The sequence below is a fragment of the Protomyctophum bolini genome, assembly GCF_963924005.1.
Source record: "Protomyctophum bolini genome assembly, chromosome: 17".
NCBI lineage: Eukaryota > Metazoa > Chordata > Actinopteri > Myctophiformes > Myctophidae > Protomyctophum > Protomyctophum bolini.
Genome location: NC_137878.1, coordinates 41,981,318 through 42,002,695, shown reverse-complemented (window position 1 = coordinate 42,002,695; position 21,378 = coordinate 41,981,318). Strand labels below are relative to the sequence as shown.

Genomic DNA, 21,378 nt, shown 5'->3' with positions numbered 1-21,378 from the left:
ACATTGGAGCCACCTGGTTCCTATGTAGATCCCAAAATCCATCATTGATTGATTGATTCATTATTATATTTTGGGTTGGATATGTGGCTAATAATTAACCAGATAATGTCAGCTAAACGGTTTTTCTATCCCTAGGCTAGTTGTAGTGTGTTATAGTGTATATTGTATAGTGTTGTAGTGTATATTGTATAGTGTTATAGTGTATATTGTACAGTGTTATAGTTTATATTGTACAGCGTTATAGGGTATATATTGTACAGTGTTATAGTGTATATATTGTACAGTGTTATAGTTATATATTGTACAGGAGGATTGACATACTGTGTATCTGGAGGTCCAGGTTCATTGAAGTTAGGAGGAGGTCCTTTGGACCAGTCACTCATGGTAGACACACCGCTGTCTGTTGGAGACTCTGCTCTGTGGTGAACACTTCTGGAATCATAGAAATGTTTATCATTATGTGAATTCAATGAATTCAATACATATCTGTAAGTTCTCAGTCGTCAAAACTGACTTCAGTTACACGCACACACGCACAGGGTTGGGAAGGTTACTTTTAAAAAGTAATCTCCTACAGTTACAAGTTACTTGCAAAAAGTTGTAGTCAGTAACGTAATCCGAGTACCAGAATTTAGAGTAACGGGGTTACTTTCAGTTACTTTTAAGCTAAACTCTATTTAATTAGATGAAACACATTTTACCATTGATAACCAGACAAGAATGTTGAGCTTATGAAATTAAGAAAAGGACAACAGAAATATGGTTAAATCAACCTTTTTACAACAAGCAGAACCTCCTCAGAAAATATTTGGCTCTCAAGTTCCAACCTTATTATGATTCATGTTAAAATACAGTCCTATTCGGCTAGGCAAGGCACGTGTTCACACAAAAGGCTAAATCATTCCAAATCATAATATATACAAATATAAAGAATATATATAGGCCCTAGGCAAAGTCATGCTTTGGCTTGGTCTACAAAATTATATTGATAAAAAAACTGGCACACTGAGTTGTCACAGACAGACAGACAATTACAATTTACAATTACAGACAGACACACACACACACACACACACACACACACACTTTTCTGGCACAACAGACTGTATGTTCAAATGATAAATTCCACACGTAACAGTGTGTTAGTGTATAATAGTGTATACTCTTAGTGTACATTGTACAGTTAGGATTGACATACTGTGTATCTGGAGGTCCAGGTTCATTGAAGTTAGGAGGAGGTCCTTTACACCAGTCACTCTTCATAGACAGAAGGCTGGGAGTTGGAGACTCTGCTCTGTGGTACAGACTTCTGGAATAACATAAATGTTTGTGTGAATGAGGACCGTAGTGTATATATATATATTGTACAGTAGTGTTATAGGGCCTGATTCATTAAAAATAAATACGCCACCGTTACACTGTGGCGGAAACAGATATCGTATTTATCCGTCCGATCAAGCCACGTTGAGATGACGTGTTATTCAGAGAAGCTGGTGTAATCACTTCATTCATGCGGATCGCTGAGTGTATCCTTTCCGCATTTTCCCCAAGCGATTCGCCTGGTGTCGCCTGGTTAGTTGGAACATCCACGCCCATTCTACACCATATAAGGCAACAGGAAATCTCGAAATACGTCATCATAGCCGGCACAGAGGATTCCCAAACTTTAAATTCTATACAACAGCGCGATGAGCTTGTAGAGTAGTTAATTTTGACAGGAGGTTCTCTGCACGGACAGATCTTCAAGCAAACAGCGCGAGTTATATGTATATAATTATAAACGAAACTTGCCAACTTGGCACGCATGCATTGCTTCACTCGATCCATATATGTCAGAGTTAACTGATATGTTACAGTTACTTTCACATAATGAGAAAGAAGTTAATTTGTAGCCTACTGTTCACCACACGACCAAATGCTATATTACAACTCGGCAATGATAAGCCCTTACTGATGAATGCACTGCAGGGTTATAAAAAAAGAAAGAACACTCGCCTGCAGAAGTAAAATAGATATCCGATGTATCAGATGTAAATTCATTTCATGATGTCGTCATATTAAAATGATTCGCGGGACACGGCAAACTTGATTCATCTCATGATGAGATCAATGTAGTAGCCTACAGCATATAGCCTACACAGCTACAACGTTGCCCATATTATAATTAATTAAGGTGAGCTGGCTTAAAACTGACTGGCCAAATTGCACGCGCTGATGCCATAATGTGGATTCATAGCCCTCGTCGTGACTGCTGTCTGTCTGTCAGACCGGCATGTCTGTGAACCATAGAATGCCATAGATAGACCATATAACAGTCGGGCCGGGCCGTGTTCTGTCCTTACCGGGCTCACCGCGCCGTTATATTAATTTTCCAATGTAAATTTCACCCAGATTGGACTCTGTTCAGCGGCCGCATGCTGCTGTCCGCCCCCCACACACACACACACACACACACACACACCGACGACAGTCAGAGAACTGACTCACTAAACAACGTTGAATTCGTACAGTGCAGAATGCAGATAAGTGTAGGCCTATGTTCTTAACTTCTTATTATAATTGTGAGTTTGTTTTTTAACATGCAGCGCGAGTCCACGGGAGCCGATCTACAAGCTCACAACGGGTTGCACTGCGAGTAGCCTAGAGAAGGCTGTCAAGTGAGCAGCGCAATCGCGCATGCTATAGAAATATCCTAATAAATAAATAAAAAGGTGTCGCTTGCAGGGGCAGTTTCCTTATGGGACTTGCCTCTAGAATGCATGCATAGGCATACAAGTGCACTCGGCTTTTATATATCATTTTATGTATGTGCTGAACAATGTGGGGGTCGGGACACATGCCTACATATTTTATCTGCGATTTGGGAACTATTTATTGATCCAGCATGAAGACTAAAGCCTTCTGAATATATCCGTAAATTCGTCCGCCACCTAAAGAGGTCCCGTGGGATTTTACGGAGTTTCCGACCAACCTACGTGAGCGTCAAGTTCACGGCCATTTCCATGAATTCCAAATTAATGTGGAAAATCCATGTAAATGCCTTTCCGCTAGCTTCACGTCATTATATCAGCGTAAACGCGTTGAAGAATCAGGCCCATAGTGTGTATATTGTACAGCGTTATAGTGTATATATTGTACAGGAGGATTGACATACTGTGTATCTGGAGGTCCAGGTTCATTGAAGTTAGGAGGAGGTCCTTTAGACCAGTCACTCTTCACAGACAGAAGGCTGGGAGTTGGAGACTCTTCTCTGTGGTACAGACATCTGGAATAACATAAATGTTTGTGTGAATGAGGACAGTAGTGTATATATTGTACAGTAGTGTTATAGTGTATATATTGTACAGCGTTATAGTGTATATATTGAGGTACAGACATCTGGAATAACATAAATGTTTGTGTGAATGAAAAAGTTAGTTAAAGGGTTTCTAAAGAGTTTTTTGTTTCGTCTCTTGCCATTGCATGACAAGTAAATTAAATGAAATATCAATAACATAATAGAAACCATACAATCTTACTAAATATACAGTACAATAACAGGTGATATTTTAAACATATATATATGTTGCATACTGTACACAAATACTGTACACGTATTATAGTGTATATTTAGGGGTGCATTCACATACTTAGCATCAGGAGGTCCAGGTTCATTACTGAAGTCAGGAGGTAGAGGTATAGACCAGTCACTCTTCATAGACATGTAGCTGGTTGTTGGAGACACTGGTCTGTGGACGAGATGTTTGTCAGCTCCCTCCTCCTCTCTCTCCTCACGGAGACTCATCTCTGCTCTGTGGACGAGATGTTTGTCAGCTCCCTCCTCCTCTCTCTCCTCACGGAGACTCATCTCTGCTCTGTGGAGGAGATGTTTGTCAGCTCCCTCCTCCTCTCTCTCCTCACGGAGACTCATCTCTGCTCTGTGGAGGAGATGTTTGTCAGCTCCCTCCTCCTCTCTCTCCTCACGGCGTCTCATCTCTGCTCTGTGGAGGAGATGTTTGTCAGCTCCCTCCTCCTCTCTCTCCTCACGGAGACTCATCTCTGCTCTGTGGACGAGATGTTTGTCAGCTCCCTCCTCCTCTCTCTCCTCACGGAGACTCATCTCTGCTCTGTGGACGAGATGTTTGTCAGCTCCCTCCTCCTCTCTCTCCTCACGGAGACTCATCTCTGCTCTGTATTAAACCTGTCAAGATCACACAGTCACAATACACCAGACAACAGTCAATGTTTGCTGTATTTACACAATGTGCGGACACGCCCGCACGGCGCACGCACACACAGCCGCTTTCCAACTTATATTGTTGTCACAAGAAGATGTTCCTTAACAGTTAACAGGTCGTATTAAGTGCAAAAAATGATATTTGTTTTAAAAAATGAGGCCTACCATAACATGCAGCTTCATATTATAGGCCTACCATAACATATATAAGGATCATGCAATGTGACATAATTATGCTCTGTTTACAAAAAGGTGGGAGAGGGGAGTTGCACCACTCTGTTCACACGGGTGTGTTTTTGCTCTATTCTTAGCCTATTCCTGGCCATTTTGGACAAAATTCCGAGAGAGAGAGAGAGAGAGAGAGAGAGAGAGAGAGAGAGACAGAGACAGAGAGAGACAGAGACAGAGACAGAGACAGAGAGGGGGGGGGGGGGGGGGTTAGGGGCGGTTTCGCCAGAGGTAGAGAATGTCGGAATGAGAGGAGTGGGGTCGGGAGGGGTGTTTTTTTTTTCTTATCTTTTTCGGGTAAAGTTGCTTGAAAATATTGGTAGTTTACTAGTTGTGTAGGTTGCATTATATAGTAGGCTTGTTCCCTAATGTTGTTTAAACCTGTGATTCTGATCAAACATTGTCATGAAGGACCCCCGTGTATTTGTGCACAAGCTTCTGAAGAATGTTCTGTGCCAGGTTTTTATTTTTTATTTGTATAAAACAAAAAATATTATTTCTCTCAAAAAATATGTGGCAACACCTTCCTCTCGCCTCCAGCTGTTACACACAGCAGCGTAACAACCGGTGTTGCCAGATTGTGTGAGAGCAATAAGCAATCAGGTCTATGAAAAGAAGCCACTCCACAAATGAGCTGTATCCTACTATAATACTTAATATTTATATACTATACATCGGCAGCTGCTTGAGAATAGCAGATCTACAAGCTCACAATGTGTCGCAGTGAGCTTGCAGATCAGATGTTTTCCAAAATAGCTTTTGTTTTGTACAAATAAAAAATAAAAAACTGGCACAAAACCTTTCTCAGATGGGGGTCCGTGTGCACAAATACACGGGGGTCCTTGGCTTTATGACAATGTTTGAGCAGAATCACAGGTTTAAACAACATCAGGGAACAAATAAGCAACTACACTTTAGAAACAAGCCCAAAAGAAACACAACCTGCAATACTGTCAATATTTTTAAGCCACTTACAAAAACAAGACCAAAGCCACTTATAACAAGCGGACATGGCAACACCGATAACAACTCGAGAAGTCTCGTTTTTAAGACGTTTCTAACTCATTTCGTCATGTCAACGTCGCAACACAAATAATACTAACTATGAAAAACTACGCCATCACATTATCAAATTAAATAGTGTGGTTTAAAGAACTGAAATGTATTCCTACAAAATCACGACCGTACGTTGACAGTTGAATGAATGGCTTCTGACGAACGCGAAAGTGTTTTATTTTATTTAGAATTACAGTATAGCCTACATTTCAAGCACAAACTCAATACAAAGACTGTTAACTGTGAGTGGACGACCCAATTAAGCATTGCACTTGTTTACAATTAAGAGGGTCCACCTTGTTCAATTAATTAAAACATTTAGACTTAGAGACGTACAAATAGACACTTAGTATATAGTCAAAGGTATAGGTAGCCCCGCAAGCAGAACCCGAATGTAGTAAAGTTTCTGACACTTTGTTTACTTTAAAGCGACATCAAATTTCATAAAAGCTTTAGGTAGGGTTCCGAGAGGGGCTAAGGTATAGGCTGCATAGAGCCCATTATGATGAATTGAACACGCTGGACCCTGTTGCAAAACAAGTGTTTACCTATATTATATAGTGTTTAATACTAGAATTTCGCCGGCCTTCGGCCGGCGAATCCTAGTTACATTGCAGCACAATATGGGAAGAAGGAAATTGCGAGTTGACAGACTCCACTTCATGTTTCAGCTGTGTTTTTAAACTCAGTAGTGTGCCCTGCACATGTAGTAACGGATGGGTTATAAATTATTATAATAACAGAAAGTGTTTTTTATTTCTCATAAATACGCAAACATGGTGAAACAACTACAGTCACAGAGAGCAGTGGCAAGGTAGCTGCTGCCTGCTAACGATGCAAACAACAGCCTTGCCTGTCGTGTGTGTGTGTGTGTGTGTGTGTGTGTGGGGGGGGGGGGGGATAGCACTAATTTTCGACATTTTACTGTGTCATAAATATTTACATCTGTAGCCTATATTGTGATTACATTTGACTCTTGTGTTATATTCTTGTGAAATATTCAGTAAAGTATTGTGGTGAAATATTCACCCCAAGTTGATAAGATATGCAGAGAATATAATACCAAGAAGCCCCAGTTTGAAATGCATTAGGCCACAGACCCCCATTTGATACCATTTGCTCTCTGGGAAAATCAGGGTCCATTTGGTTCCATTTGTATGCTCTTGGAGTATGATGACTGTGCTAACAGTATTATCATAAAATATGTCTCAGTTTGAAGATTCAAAAAAACATATTTCATATGTGTGAGCTTGTAAAGTAGAACGTTCAACCTAGAGACAGTGTTGCCAAGTCTGATCATTATAAGCTACTTTGGACTTGTTTATCTATTGGTAGTCCTTGACATGGAAATGTTTGAGTTCCACTGCTCTGAAACAACATTAGACAACAAAGTGTGACAGTCAACACTATAATTGATTATTTTAAGACTAATTTCCGGACCATTTCTGATTTACCTACTTTGAACTGGCCTATTAACATTTTTATAGACCTGGTTGCTTGTTTCACTCTCACATCCACGATATGTGGCAACCCTGGTCCCTGGTTTGTTTTGGTTTGGTTTGCGTGTGGATGTTTTTTTGTGTTGCTTTAGCATCTTTAGCACAGTAGCTATCAGAGGCTGCAGCAGCTGCTGCTGTCATGAAAACGCAAGTTTCTGTCCCAGAAGCTCACGTTAGGTCTGCGCACACTGTACGTTGCTATGGCAAGCTGTCATCAAATGCTGCTAACGTTGTGGTCAGCACTGTTAGCATGTGTGCTATCAGGCAAAAGCTGAGATAGATATAAAACTACTGGCCAAAATGTCATACAAAACACAACACCTAAAATCGGAATGTTATTGTGACCTACAGACCATCATGATTTGCTTGCTGGACCTATAATTAATTTATTTGCATTAAATTGCCACTCGCCCATATAAATAAAAAGCAAGATGGCTGCCGATTGCGAGCGGAGAGACGGAGAGTGTAGTGACGTGTGAGCCGGGGGCGGGCCTCCGACAACAGCATGAACACAGGGCAGTGTTGCCAGGTTTGCGAATTGTAAGCGAGTTGTAGTGTGTGTAAGTAGCCTGGTTAAAAGGCCTTGTTTCTGAGCGTGTTGTGGCAACAGCACATGTCCACCAGTTTCTGTCGACGTCCTTGTGTCCACCGCTTTTGGCACGTGATCAACTTAAGCATTGTTATATTAGATATAGTGCTTTATGGTTTTGTCCACAATAAAGTAGCAGTTTACTGTATTTATTGTGATTTCGTCTGAAATGTGTAATATGATTCTACGGCATGTGAAAAAACTAAACAAATCGATTGATTCTTTCTGCCATTGTATAAACACTGTAAAAACGGCACAGTTCCGGAAAGTGATAAAAAACACTTACCCGATATTAGGCTTGTTGATTAATATATTGTTTTGCAAAACAAAAACAACTCAACTGATTTGTTTTGCAAAACAAATCAATTGATTATGTCATTGTATAAACAGTGTAAAAACTGTACAGACAGTAGTTCCAGTATAAAGTGATTAAAACACTTACCCGATCGATGAAGCTAGAATGGCGTCCAGAGAGTGATCAGTTGTCTCAACTTGCCTGTCTTCGTCTCCGGTGGACAACAATTCCACCGTCAATTCCACGGACGAAATTAATACCTGCGTCGACGCCTATTAACTTTAATACTTTAATAATATGCTACTTATATTCCCGTTGTGTAATGGTGAATGAACAGGCGTTTCTTCAGGCAGGTACTTTATTTACACTACCAGTGTAATGTATGCTGGGAGACAGACGGGTGGAGTTTTAGTGTTGTTTGAGGAAGAGGAAGTGAAATAAAAACGTGTTTACTCCAGGTTTGACACTCATATTGAGCAGTTGCCTAGCCCTTGGTTGTCCACATGATGGCGCCATTTGACCAGCTATTCTTTTATTTTATTGATTGAAATATTTATTAACAGTTGCAGAATTACAGTAGGCTACATTTCAAGTACAACTCAATACAAAGACTGTTAACTGTGAGTGGACGACACCAATAAAGCATTACACTTGTTTACAAGAGGGTCCACCTTGTTCAATTCATCAAAACATTTAGAGACGTACAAATAGACACTTCTATAAAGTCAAGGAACAGAACAGGAATTCATCATATGGGAGGTAAAAAGTGAAAAGAAACATATACAGTGAGGGAGAGATTTTACGGGGCCCGTTTCGATTTGCAGCCGTCCGTAGGGGCCTTGAGAGCGGTTTGGAAGGAGTCAAAGGATTAGCATATCTAAATGACTGTTGGTAGGGCGTTCCACATTTTGGTGGCATAGGAGCGAAATTAATTTAGTCCCTTGTTTGTGCCGAAACTGTGAGTTTGAAACTATGACCAATGAATTAAACCAATGAAGTAGACCGCTATAGACCTACTGCTTTGATTGATTGATTGATTGATATATATTATATATATATAAATATCTATTAACAGTTTGCAGAATTACAGTACATTTCAAGCACAACTCAATACAAAGACTGTTAACTGTGAGTGGACGACCTTACACTTGTTTACAAGAGGGTAGGCAGGCAGGCAGGCAGGCCTAGGGGGGGAGGGGGGGGTTAGGGGGATACCACCACCACCAGACCTGGAGGTTCTTGTCTCTGGGAAGGAATGCCACTCCAGCGTTCTCATTGGAGGAGCCCCCCCACCCAAGAATCCGAAGATGGGGAGGGTAGGGGAGGGGAGGGGAGGGGAGAGGGGAGGGGAGGGGAGGGGAGAGGGGAGGGGAGGGGAGGGGAGGGGAGAGGGGAGGGGAGGGGAGGGGAGGGGAGGGGAGGGGTTGTGGGAATGAGAGGAGAAAAAAAACGACGAAAAACATAAAACATTCATTCTGTTTCATTTCATCGTTTTCAAAGAAAAATGTGACCAGATTTGATTGGAGGGCTGTCATAGCTGCAGCCTCCAGCTTCTCACCACAGGAGATACTAATCTGAATGGATTTATTGTTTAAACTAATTGAGTTAGACATACTAGTTGTACATACTAGAGCATGTCTGAAATAAATTATGCTTAAACATGTAGCTATAGGTGTAATGTTAGAGTCCACAGAAGACATGTAAATATGAAATAAATGCTTAGACATGTAGCTATAGGTGTAATGTTAGAGACCACAGAAGACATGTAAATATGAAATAAATGCTTAAACATGTAGCTATAGGTGTAATGTTAGAGTCCACAGAAGACATGTAAATATGAAATAAATGCTTAAACATGTAGCTATAGGTGTAATGTTAGAGACCACAGAAGACATGCAAATATGAAATAAATGCTTAAACATGTAGCTATAGGTGTAATGTTAGAGACCACAGAAGACATGTAAATATGAAATAAATGCTTAAACATGTAGCTATAGGTGTAATGTTAGAGACCACAGAAGACATGTAAATATGGAATAAATGCTTAAACATGTAGCTATAGGTGTAATGTTAGAGACCACAGAAAGCATGTAAATATGATTTCGTCTGAAATGTGTAACCATATTATTATTCTACGGCATGTGAAAAAGATTTCAGATTTTACGGGGGCCAGTTTCGAATTGCAGCCGTCTGTATAGGTGCCCTTTGAGAGCGGTTTTGAAGGAGTCAAGGGATTCACATGTCTTAATGACTGTTGTATAGGGCGTTCCACATCTTGGTGGCATAGGAGCGAAAATAATTTAGTCCCCTGTTCGTGCCGAATCTGGGTTGTACATGGTTTGTTGCACTCCCTCTGGTGTTGTGGGTGAACACACACACACACACACACACACACACACACACACACACACACACACACACACACACACACACACACACAGAGTGTAATGCTTTATGGTGTTAATTGTTCACAGTTAACAGGTTTGTCTAGGGCCAGTGCATATAGGGAGGCGTTTCACTCAGAACGGGTTATTCTGGTTGACATGTTTCTGCCTACCAGTAGGATAGTATGCTGCAGCCCCGCTGTGGAGACATATTGAAACGTATGTAGGTTATTCTGGTTGACATGTTCCTACCTACCAACCTTCATATAATGGAATGCCTTGCCCCTAGAGATCTAATGCAGAGTATATGCCGCGTTTTAAATCACTCCTTAAGACTCATTTTTACAAAGCTGCATTCAACCCCCTACCCATGTGATTTGTGATTTCTTTATTGATCTCTTCTGTTATTGTTGTGATTTTGTGTATTATTGACAATGTATTTTATTCCATTGTGTGCCTCCTTGCTATGTTGTTTATATATGTCTCTCTGTTAAAGCACTTTGTGACTGGTTCTTAAAGGTGCTATAGCCTACAAATAAAGCTTTATTATTATTATTATTATAATAGGTCCTCAGAAGAGATATATATATATATATATATATATATATACAGTGAGGGGGAAAAGGGGGGTGGGGTGGGGGGGACTCAGATTTTACAGGGGCCAGTTTCGAATTGTAAAGTAAAAGTACTTAGTTACTTTCCACACCTGACTGTAAGGGCTACTCAACTTGGCTCAGGGGCCACTCAGCTAAATACCAAATGTCTGAGGGCCGCACGCCCAAATAATGTTGGTCATATTGGATTGTTTTGGTCATGCAGCCACGACCTACATTTCCATCTAGGAAAGGCCAAACCTCATTTGACAAAATTATTGTCATGACATGGAATGATTAATAATGAAATTAAGTTACAAAATGAGGCTTTTATATTCACACAATGTGAAGAGAACATGAACAGATTACTGTTGCAGTTAAATCAAATATCAGAGGTATATATAGACCAAGATGCCAATAGGCTACTACTGGAATTAATAAGCCATATCACAGTCTCATGGACTGGTACAAATAATAACTAGCCTACCTATACATTACATTACAGTTTTGGCTGCATATCCCATTATGATGAATTGAACTCAGTGGACCCTGTTGTAAAACAAGTGTTTAATATATAGTGCTTTATGGTTTTGTCCACAATAAAGTAGCAGTTTTTGTATAGTGTCTTTATTGTGTGCTTTCGTCTGAAATGTATAACCATTATACCTCATTGAACAGGTTTCTTTGTGCATGCACCTCTTGGTACCACAGCACCTCAAAGGTGCAACCCTTACCCAGGCCCTTAAAAGGTTAATTTTTAGGAACGGGCTCCTGATATTAATTAACATGTATAAATATTATGTAAACCTTTCATAGTTTTATTATAGAAATAAAAATGACATTATGACCATGAGTATGCATAAGAATAGAAGACATTGAGCTGGGCTGATGGTGGGAAGAGCAGCGCACGAGACACACGCGCGCACGCACACACAAACGCGCGCACGCACTCACACGCACACACACACACACACACACACACACACACACACACGGAGCTCAGCATCTAGCAGAACTCAGTCTGCAAAATGGATAGCTCTGGAGCAAATAGTTTCAACGTTTACTGGTGGTTTTCTTAACAAAAATAACATAAAATGAATAGTAATAATAATAATGACAATCGTCGATAAATAAATAATAAGGAGAGAATAGAAACCAAAACCATTTAAATAAATGTGGGGTCTCTAAGAAAGGTCCCGAGTATTTATCCCCTTCGGCAGACTTTTTGCAACTTGCCTATAGATCCTTTCAGAACGCAGTACTCAGGTGTCGCAGTATTTCACGACAGTTCGCAGCACAGGAACTAACTTCACCGCAAGACGATTTACGGCATAAACAAAGATGGCGGCCTCCGTCGTTCGACAGCAACACGCTGTTTTATAACAAACTAATACAACAAAAAAAGTCATTTTTACGTCTCGGGACCACAGTACTGATAAGCGATCTGTATGCAACTAGGCAAGTTCATGTGGGGAAAGTATAGATGGGCCTTACATGACGAGATGGAGAGAGAAAATGAAGTTTATCACCGGCGGGGTGATATGGAGATCTCACCGGGACACCGGGACACCGGGAAGGAATGTCGGCGTCTTCGGGTCAGGAGAAGAATACGGGTTTGCCTTGGAACATTATTTTAAATCTACACGGGTACAGTAGAGAGTATTGGAGGGTGCGTTGATTGGGTCATACATTCGGCGCTTCTGCATGCCTTTTCTCAAAAAGCGTATAATTTTACACCTGGAGTATGCCATTTTTTTTCTTTGGTGTTGGTGAATAAAAATCCACATGGATGTCATGTCATGCTTATGTTCTTCATTAGTTTGCATCGTGTTTAGACGGAATTCACGTTCATTCTGGTCTGTATAAGCAACGGCAAAGAAAACTTGCAAAAGTGGGCCATTTGTTACATGTTACAAATGGTCCGCTTTCCATTCAATACCATTATTACCAAAAAGAGGTGTCGTGCGTGCGCGGTTCTGTTTGAATTAAATTCATTTGTCGAAAAAGTTTGGCTCCTAAATTTGATCAAATATGCTCTATATTAGTTATGTATTCATTTAAAGCAGTGTCTCTCAAAGGTGTGATCCAGGGACCCTCATGGTTCCTTGAGGGGGTTCCAAATGGACCACTCTGAGAGTGTAACACATGGCCCCAAATGGACCCTTACAGGTCTGTAACTCTGAGAGTGTAACACATGGACCAGGGTACAGTCAGACATGTAAACGGTACAGGCCAGGGTACAGTCAGACATGTAAACGCTACAGTTCAAAGGGATCAAGAAGTCATTGCGGTCTTGTTTCCATTCAGGTCCAGTACTAGGAAGGACAGAGAGGCTGAGGGCTGGACAGAGCTGGACCCCAAGGACTGACCGGAGACAAGTAAGGCACTGTTTGGACGTTATTATTCTCTCTTTGGGATATTTTATGTTGTCTTTGCAAACTAGTATAAAAAGGTAGGTGGGCTAGCGCACAGCCAGTTCCTGTCTGGTGCTGGACTACGGTTTGATTGATTGAATACTTTTATTAGGCAACATAAATGAAAAGTACAGTCAGGCATTTTTGTCCAAAAAAAGGATCTCACCGAAGAAAGACCTTGCGGCCTTGTTTCCATTCGGGTCCTAGTATCCACTCACACATAATAATAATAAAACTTTATTTGTATAGCACCTTTCATGACATGAAATGCAGCTCAAAGTGCTTTACAGAAAAATGGAGAATAAAAGAAAAGCAAGGCAACAACATTAAGAACAAGCAGTAATGCAATACAGTGAGGACATGAATAACAAAAATAAAAAATAAAAGATCAATTAAAAGCAATGTTGTAGAAGTGGGTCTTAAGCTGAGCTTTAAAAATGTCTACAGAGGCTGCCTGTCGAAGGTACAGTGGGAGCTTGTTCCATGCCGACGGCCCGTAGAAGCAAAAAGCTGCTTCCCCGTATTTTTTAGTTGCCATTTCTTTTGGCAAAGCGAGCAGGCCAGCAGAGGAAGACCTTAGGGGGCGGTTTGGGACATATTTAGGCAGGCAGTCATGTAGGTAGGAAGGTGCGAGACCATTGAGAGCTTTATAGACAAGTAAGAGAATTTTAAAATCAATCCTAAAAACAACCGGAAGCCAGTGCAGTGATGCCAAAACTGGAGTAATATGTTCTCACATGACATGAATAATAAGTTAACACAGTAACAGTAAGTGATATAACAATAATAATTTAAGGCAACATATACATTTCCTCTAAACATGAAATATACAGTATTCACAGGTTTGGGGGCCGAAGGTTAATCGGAAACGGGATTATTATTCAATATTTTTTATATTATTTGATTTTGCATTTTTTTTCTTTGTTTGTTTTTAAGATTTAAGATTTTAAAAGCTTTTGGTACCAAAAGTAGTTTATACAGTTTGGGCAATCCCCTACTGGGGGAAGCCACACTGTGTTAGGCTCAATGTCAGTTTGACACATTCAGTAGATCTCCTGATGTTTTGTGGCCAGATGAAATTTCCAGGGGTTTATTAGGACTATAGTAAATAATTAGAAAATAAATCGCTATACAATGTTGTAAAGAAATACATATTTAGCCCCATGCTCGAATGCCCCCGCCCCCCTGTCAAAAACAGCTAAAATCCCTAAAACGAAAGAAAGCAGCAAATGAAAAAAAAAAAAAGAACACTCATCTTTTAGTTTCTCTAATAACAACCTACAACATGAACCTTTGTTGAAAAAAACTAAAGTTGTCCTTTAAGGACCAGGCCAAGAGCAGAGAGTAGAGAGCACAAGAGTTTTCAGGACAACATCAACCGAGTATACAACAGTGTCTAAAATGTTAAAGTGTGATGTTGACACAGACAGACAGATACTCACGTTTTGAAATTAGTGTAGAATTAAACCTATCTTCCCCTCCATGTTTCACTCTGTAGGAAGTAGAACAACAATGCATCAATGTCTGACTGTCTAACACAACGTCTCCACTAGCTGACACTACAGTGTTTCACTCTGTAGGAAGTAGAACAACAATGCATCAATGTCTAACTGTCTAACACAACGTCTCCACTAGCTGACACTACAGTGTTTCACTCTGTAGGAAGTAGAACAACAATGCATCAATGTCTGACTGTCTAACACAACGTCTCCACTAGCTGACACTACAGTGTTTCACTCTGTAGGAAGTAGAACAACAATGCATCAATGTCTGACTGTCTAACACAACGTCTCCACTAGCTGACACTACAGTGTTTCACTCTGTAGGAAGTAGAACAACAATGCATCAATGTCTGACTGTCTAACACAACGTCTCCACTAGCTGACACTACAGTGTTTCACTCTGTAGGAAGTAGAACAACAATGCATCAATGTCTGACTGTCTAACACAACGTCTCCACTAGCTGACACTACAGTGTTTCTCCTGTCATTATCTTGGCCCTGCAGCTCATCCAGACATACTCACTGCTGCCCAGTTTGGATCTCATCACCTCCTCAGACTCCACCTTAAAGGACCACTGCACCACTTTTCAACCTATCTTCATATAATAGGTCCTCACTAATAATCATGATAAAATGGCACGATTCTTTTCTACTCAGTCTGTGTCTCATAGGAGGGCTGTGGGCAGTTCAGAAACCGTCCTCCAGTGACATCGTCATTAGGCAGATTATTTTTTAAACAAGACTTTTTTACAAAAATATTAATTTCAGATTTTCATCATCGTGAGAACGATGGCTTCCATTTTCGCAGTGCAACTTTTCAGGACTAGAAAGCCTGCCGTTTTTATTAGCTTGTATTCCACATCGATGATGTCACTGGAGGACGGATTCTGAACAGCCCACAGCCCTCCTATGAGACACAGTAGAAAGAAATTGCGCCATTTTTTTCATGATTATTAGTGAGGACATTATATGAAGATAGGTTGAAAAGTGGTGAAGTGGTCCTTTAACCCCTATAGCACTCCACTATCTTTTTATACCTTCAACTTTACTGTATTATAAACCAGGGGTTCTCAACCCGTGGGTCGCAGCCCCTAGGGGGGTCCCCAAATCATTTATTTATTTATTTTTTGCCACTGAATGGCTGAAAAATGGATATGTCTTTGCATAATAGCACACATAGCACATGCATTACATTTCCTTAACCGTTTCAGTTCATACGACGTGTGTGAGACCGTCATAAGGATTAGAAACGATCGTAGCCTTTGACGTCTGTGGACGTCCTAGTGACACGGGGGCGAGATAAGAATATTCAGATTTTTTTTGGCATTTCGCTTTTCTCTTGCCGTATGCTAACGCTCTGTGCCACTATTAGCTTGTCATTGACTCCCATGTTAGCGCGGCGGAAAGAATGACTCGTATCTCCTAATCAAAATATGAACGCTTTTTGGATCATATATCGTATAAATTAAAACGATTGGGGGTTGGGGTTAGGTCAATTTGTCAAGTCAACCTTTTTAGGAAAGTGTTTCCGGTTCATGGCTTTCAGAGTAAAAGCGATCAGACAACTCCGGCACCCCAGAGCTCCTATTTTGAAGCACTAAATGTGAACTGTTTAGTAGCCATAAACGTCAAGACGTCTAATTGCCTATTAGGTAATGGATGCCACGGGCCTCAAGACGTATCCCCTTTTGTTTATATATTCTTAAAAAATATACATTTTATTTTCATCCATATTTTGAAAATTACTCTCTGTAATCTGGTGCACAGGTGATGACATCATGCACATTACATGCATAATAGAATTACAAATTCTTTCTCTCTTTATAATGGGAGAATTGGCACTCAGAGCCTAAACTGGTGACCACCAGGTGGCGCTGAAAGAGTTTTAACAGATGGCTGTAAGCAGGTTCTAAATCCAGGAATAATGCATATTGTAAATGTGTTATTTATTAATTCATTCATTCATTAATTTACTTATGTATGTTTTAATCTTGTGTTTCAGACTGGCTCACTGCAGCCTGTCAGAGAGATGCTGTGAAGCTCTGGCCTCAGCTGTAAACTCTAATCCCTCCCTAAGAGAGTTGGACCTGAGCCTCAACGTGGTGAATGATTCAGTTCTGGAGAACTGCAAGTGAGTAGACTTGGGCTGTGTTCATGTTGGACAGTGAGTAGACTTGGGCTGTGTCCATGTTGGACAGTGAGTAGACTTGGGCTGTGTTCATGTTGGACAGTGAGTAGACTTGGGCTGTGTCCATGTTGGACAGTGAGTAGACTTGGGCTGTGTCCATGTTGGACAGTGAGTAGACTTGGGCTGTGTCCATGTTGGACAGTGAGTAGACTTGGGCTGTGTCCATGTTGGACAGTGAGTAGACTTGGGCTGTGTCCATGTTGGACAGTGCAGTGTTTCCCTTAAAGCGCAAATAACATGCATTTTAAAACTGCTTTTAATATTTAATAATCATATTGTCTATGTCCCTCAAAGTTATTTCTAATGGTTTGAGCCTCAATCACCACTCTGATATAACCAGGCCTTGTCAATTCCTTCTGGACTTTGAAAGCAGTTTTAGCTGCAGTACCACAATGTCCTGAGGTGTAGAGGGTGCTGATATGCAGATTATTTAATATTTGAGTCATTATAATACTCATGCTAGATAAAACCAGGCTTGTTTACATTCCATGCCAGCTTGGAAAATCAACAATGGTGGACATTTTAAACAAAGTGGAAATGCAAATTTGCAACTGAAGACTGAAGAAAAGGAGGAATTATACAAAGTAGGGTGACATTGATGACAATCACGATGAGACCAAAATCAGTCGAGCTGTTTCTGAGAGCAATTTACATTAAAACACCCATATGACATGAAGGCCTGATTGTTCAAAATTGGTTATTTGTGGGGATAGAAAACACACATGGGAGCCCCAAAAACACAAAATAAATTGAAAAAGTTGAATTTTATGTTATAGGTCCTTTAAGACTCATTTTTTTATTGGTTGTTTGTGGCTTTCGCCTTTATTTTATATATTTTATGTAGGGACAGACAGTATAAATACTTTATTTTATATATTTTATGTAGGGACAGACAATGTTTGCCTCTTTCTTCCCTAATTAATATTAATTATTATATTATTTACAAGCGTGATAACTGTGGCGTAGCTACAATGGGTCGCAAGTCAAAAATAGCCGATCTACAAGCTCCTCAGCGCATTGTGAGGAACTCCGTTATATGATGAAGTAACCGATACATTCGCCTTAAAGGGATATTACACTTTGAAAAATGTCTACTCGGGCACATAGGCTTGGTTACCATGATATCAATATTAATACATTCTCACTACAGCATTCATATTATATTCACATAATACAGTACATAATAAAACTAGAGCTGGGACTCGATTAAAAAAAAATCAAATTAATCAGAGGCTTTGTAGTCAATTCATCTAGATTAATCGCATTTTAATCGCATATCAATATTCAACCTGAGAACAGGGATTTTTGGTATCCCAGTGAATCAATAAATAGTGACTACAGAATACCACTCATTTCAACATTTTACTGTCATTAATACGTATACCTGTTGTGGAAATAATAATAAAAAGTCACCCCATTCTGTTTTGCCTAGAACTGGAGGCCTGGAAAAAAATGTAGTAACAGTAACAAGTACATCTCAGTGACATCACAAAGCTGTACTTACTTCATATTGTTACTGTTTTTTGTCAGACCTCCAGTTCTAGGCAACACAAAATGGGGTGATATTTTATTATTTCCAGTTTTCAGTACTATAGAAAAGCGCCCAGTGAGAAACGTTCCGCGGTGAAAAAAAAGTGCGATTAATTTATCCGTAGTTAATCGTGATTAATTGTTCTGTAGTTAATTCATCTAAATTAATCGCAATTAGTCCCGGCCCTAAATAAAACAGAAGTGATCATAATAAAAGTGGTAAATGTATCTTACTTTAGAACTTCCAGTCCACAGTGTGGGCTCTTCAGTGAAGCACAGAGCAGCTCCACTAGTCCTGAGTCCTGCAGGTCGTTTTCACTGAGGTCCAGTTCTCTCAAATGGGAAGGATTAGAGCTGAGAGCTGAAGACACAGCTTCAACACCTGTCTTACTGAGTTTACAGCCAGCAAGTCTGTAAATGCAGATTCAATAAGAGATTATCAGTACAAATGATACAGTTCACTGTCATGGAAGTTAACTGAAAATATCTGTCTAGTTATCTAGATATAAAGAGTATTTAGAGGAGTGGAGTGTGGAATAGACAACACCACTTGCACAGTGTTATAGTGTATATTGTATAGTGTTATAGCTTATAGTGTTATAGTGTATATTGTATAGTGTTATAGTGTATATTGTGTACAGTGTTATAGTGTGTATATTGTATAGTGCAGGGGTAACCAACCAGGGGTTTGCGAGCTACCGGTACCTTTCAAGTCGATCCCGAAGTGTCAGGCTGACGGGCAGCCAGACATCACAGCAGAATGTCGTTCGCAAAAAAGAGCAGATCTACAAGCTAACAACGTGTAGAGGCTCGATGCATTTTAGCTTGAAGATCTGTTCCCCCTGCTTCCACCGCAACGCCCTTGGCCCGCCCCCTTTTAGCACTCTGTGCTCATGTGCTGTGTCCTGTGTGTCTGTTGTTCCCTCGCAGGCAGCACAGCGTCAGAGTGAACGCAGCATGATAGCGTCCCCGACACGTTGAATACTAAACCTATTTGTAAAGTTCGAACGCCAACTTTTAACCAAACGTGGGAGAAACACTGTGCACGGCTGCACGCACAAATAAAGAGTGCACTCGCGCACGCACGACGGATTATTATCGATCAAAACAATCCTTAGCGTCGCTTAAAAGCATGTGTTGCACAGCATGAATATCACTATGACAATGTGTCAAAATGTTTAGTGCCGCTGTCAAAACATGACGTGTACAGTGAGAGTTGAAGATTCTAACTATTGGAACAAGAAAGCCACAGTTTTGAAGGAAGTGCATGGGTCCTAGACAGGGCTTGACGCTTAGCTCATGGATGCATGCATGATAGACAGACTATCCGTTTTTATCCTGCTGTTCTATCATGGGATATTCGATGCAGGGCAAGATGCTCGATTGTGAATTAAATTGTAACATTCTCCTTGGCTTTGTCTACTTCACACAGAACATCTGACACACAATTTACAATTTACAATTTAGGCATTTAGCAGACGCTCTTAATCCAGAGCGACTTACATTAAGCAAGAACACACAGCTACAGTAGACTATTAATTTACTAAGCTGGTAATTTACTCGGCTGCCTACCGTTGCTCGTTAAGCAGGTCACACAATGGATATGGACCACTGATATTTATCCAGCCAGGTCGGTGATTACTTATCATTCATGCTGTGCAACACATGCTTTTGTAAGCGACGCTAAGGATTGTTTTGATCGATAATAATCCGTCATGTGCGTGCGCGAGTGCACTCTTTATTTGTGTGTGCAGCCGTGCACAGTGTTTTCTCCCACGTTTGGTTAAAAGTTGGCGTTCTAACTTTACAAATAAGTTTAGTATTCAACGTGTCGGGGACGCTATCATGAACTCGTATGACTGACTCACATCTTAATGACACCCTCAGACTGGCAATCACTAAATATGAACCAGATTTCAAAACGCTTGCAGATAAAGTGCAGTCACAGCAGTCTCATTAAAGGTGGGCTGACCCTGAGAGTATGTCACCATATCTGTGCAAATATATATATGGTCATGTTATGCCTATGTCATTTGAACATCTGCCAATGCGAATATTCATTGAAATGAGAAACAAAATATTGTGCTGTAAAAGCAATTCATGTCCTTTGCATTTTGTTTTATTTAAAAAAAACTCAACAAAGAAGTTTATTTGTATTTCTGTCCTAATATTTTTTATTTCTAATACATTTGTCTTAATATTATTTGACATTGATAATATAACTTACTATAAGTATTTATTCTAATTTAAGCTTTAGTCTTTGTGTGGATGTGTGCACATGCATTGAGCCTGTCAGAAATAGCAAAAAAACAAGTGTTTTTAAACTTTTTTCTAACACGTTTTAGTGGTAGATCTTGGCTTACAATTGGGAATAAAATGGGCTCTTGGGCTTGAAAAGGTTGGTTACCACTGGTATAGTGTGTATATTGTACAGGTGGATTGACATACTGTTTATCAGGAGGTCCAGGTTCATTACTGAAGTTAAGAGGAGGTTTTCCCATAGACGTGTCACTCTTCACAGACAGAAGGCTGGGTGTTGGAGACTCTGCTCTGAGGTACAGACTTCTGGAATCATAGAAATTGTCCGTGTGAATGACATGGTCAATTCGTTTTTTTTTTTACTTTGTATTGTTACATTCCATTTTTACTTCCAGAAGGGTAAACATATTTTACTTTCCTCTCACAGCATTGCAGCAACAAGTAAACCGAATAAAATATCAAAAAAGACGTAATAGAAATTGTTATGTTGTGGTTGTACTACTAGGCATGTACAAAATTGTAGTTACAGGGCCTGGCCAAGAGGGGGCACAAGTACACCAGACTAGGACTAGTAGGCAGCAGTGTTGTTTTTGGCAGCAAATTTCTATTTTAGTTTATTTTAGTC

The 21,378-nt window shown here is 40.2% G+C and overlaps 1 protein-coding gene across 1 annotated transcript in view; it reads right to left on the bottom strand.

Moving 5' to 3' along the window:
- The window catches only part of LOC308331795 (NACHT, LRR and PYD domains-containing protein 3-like), a gene marked incomplete at both ends in the record, with an annotated part of 110,416 nt that overhangs the window by 22,641 nt on the left and 66,397 nt on the right, over positions 1-21,378 (bottom strand). The window contains 2 exons of the mRNA XM_080787288.1: positions 3,630-3,707; positions 20,943-21,059. Coding sequence (XP_080643414.1) covers positions 3,630-3,707; positions 20,943-21,059 — 195 coding nt within the window. The remainder of the gene's footprint in view (positions 1-3,629; positions 3,708-20,942; positions 21,060-21,378) is intronic.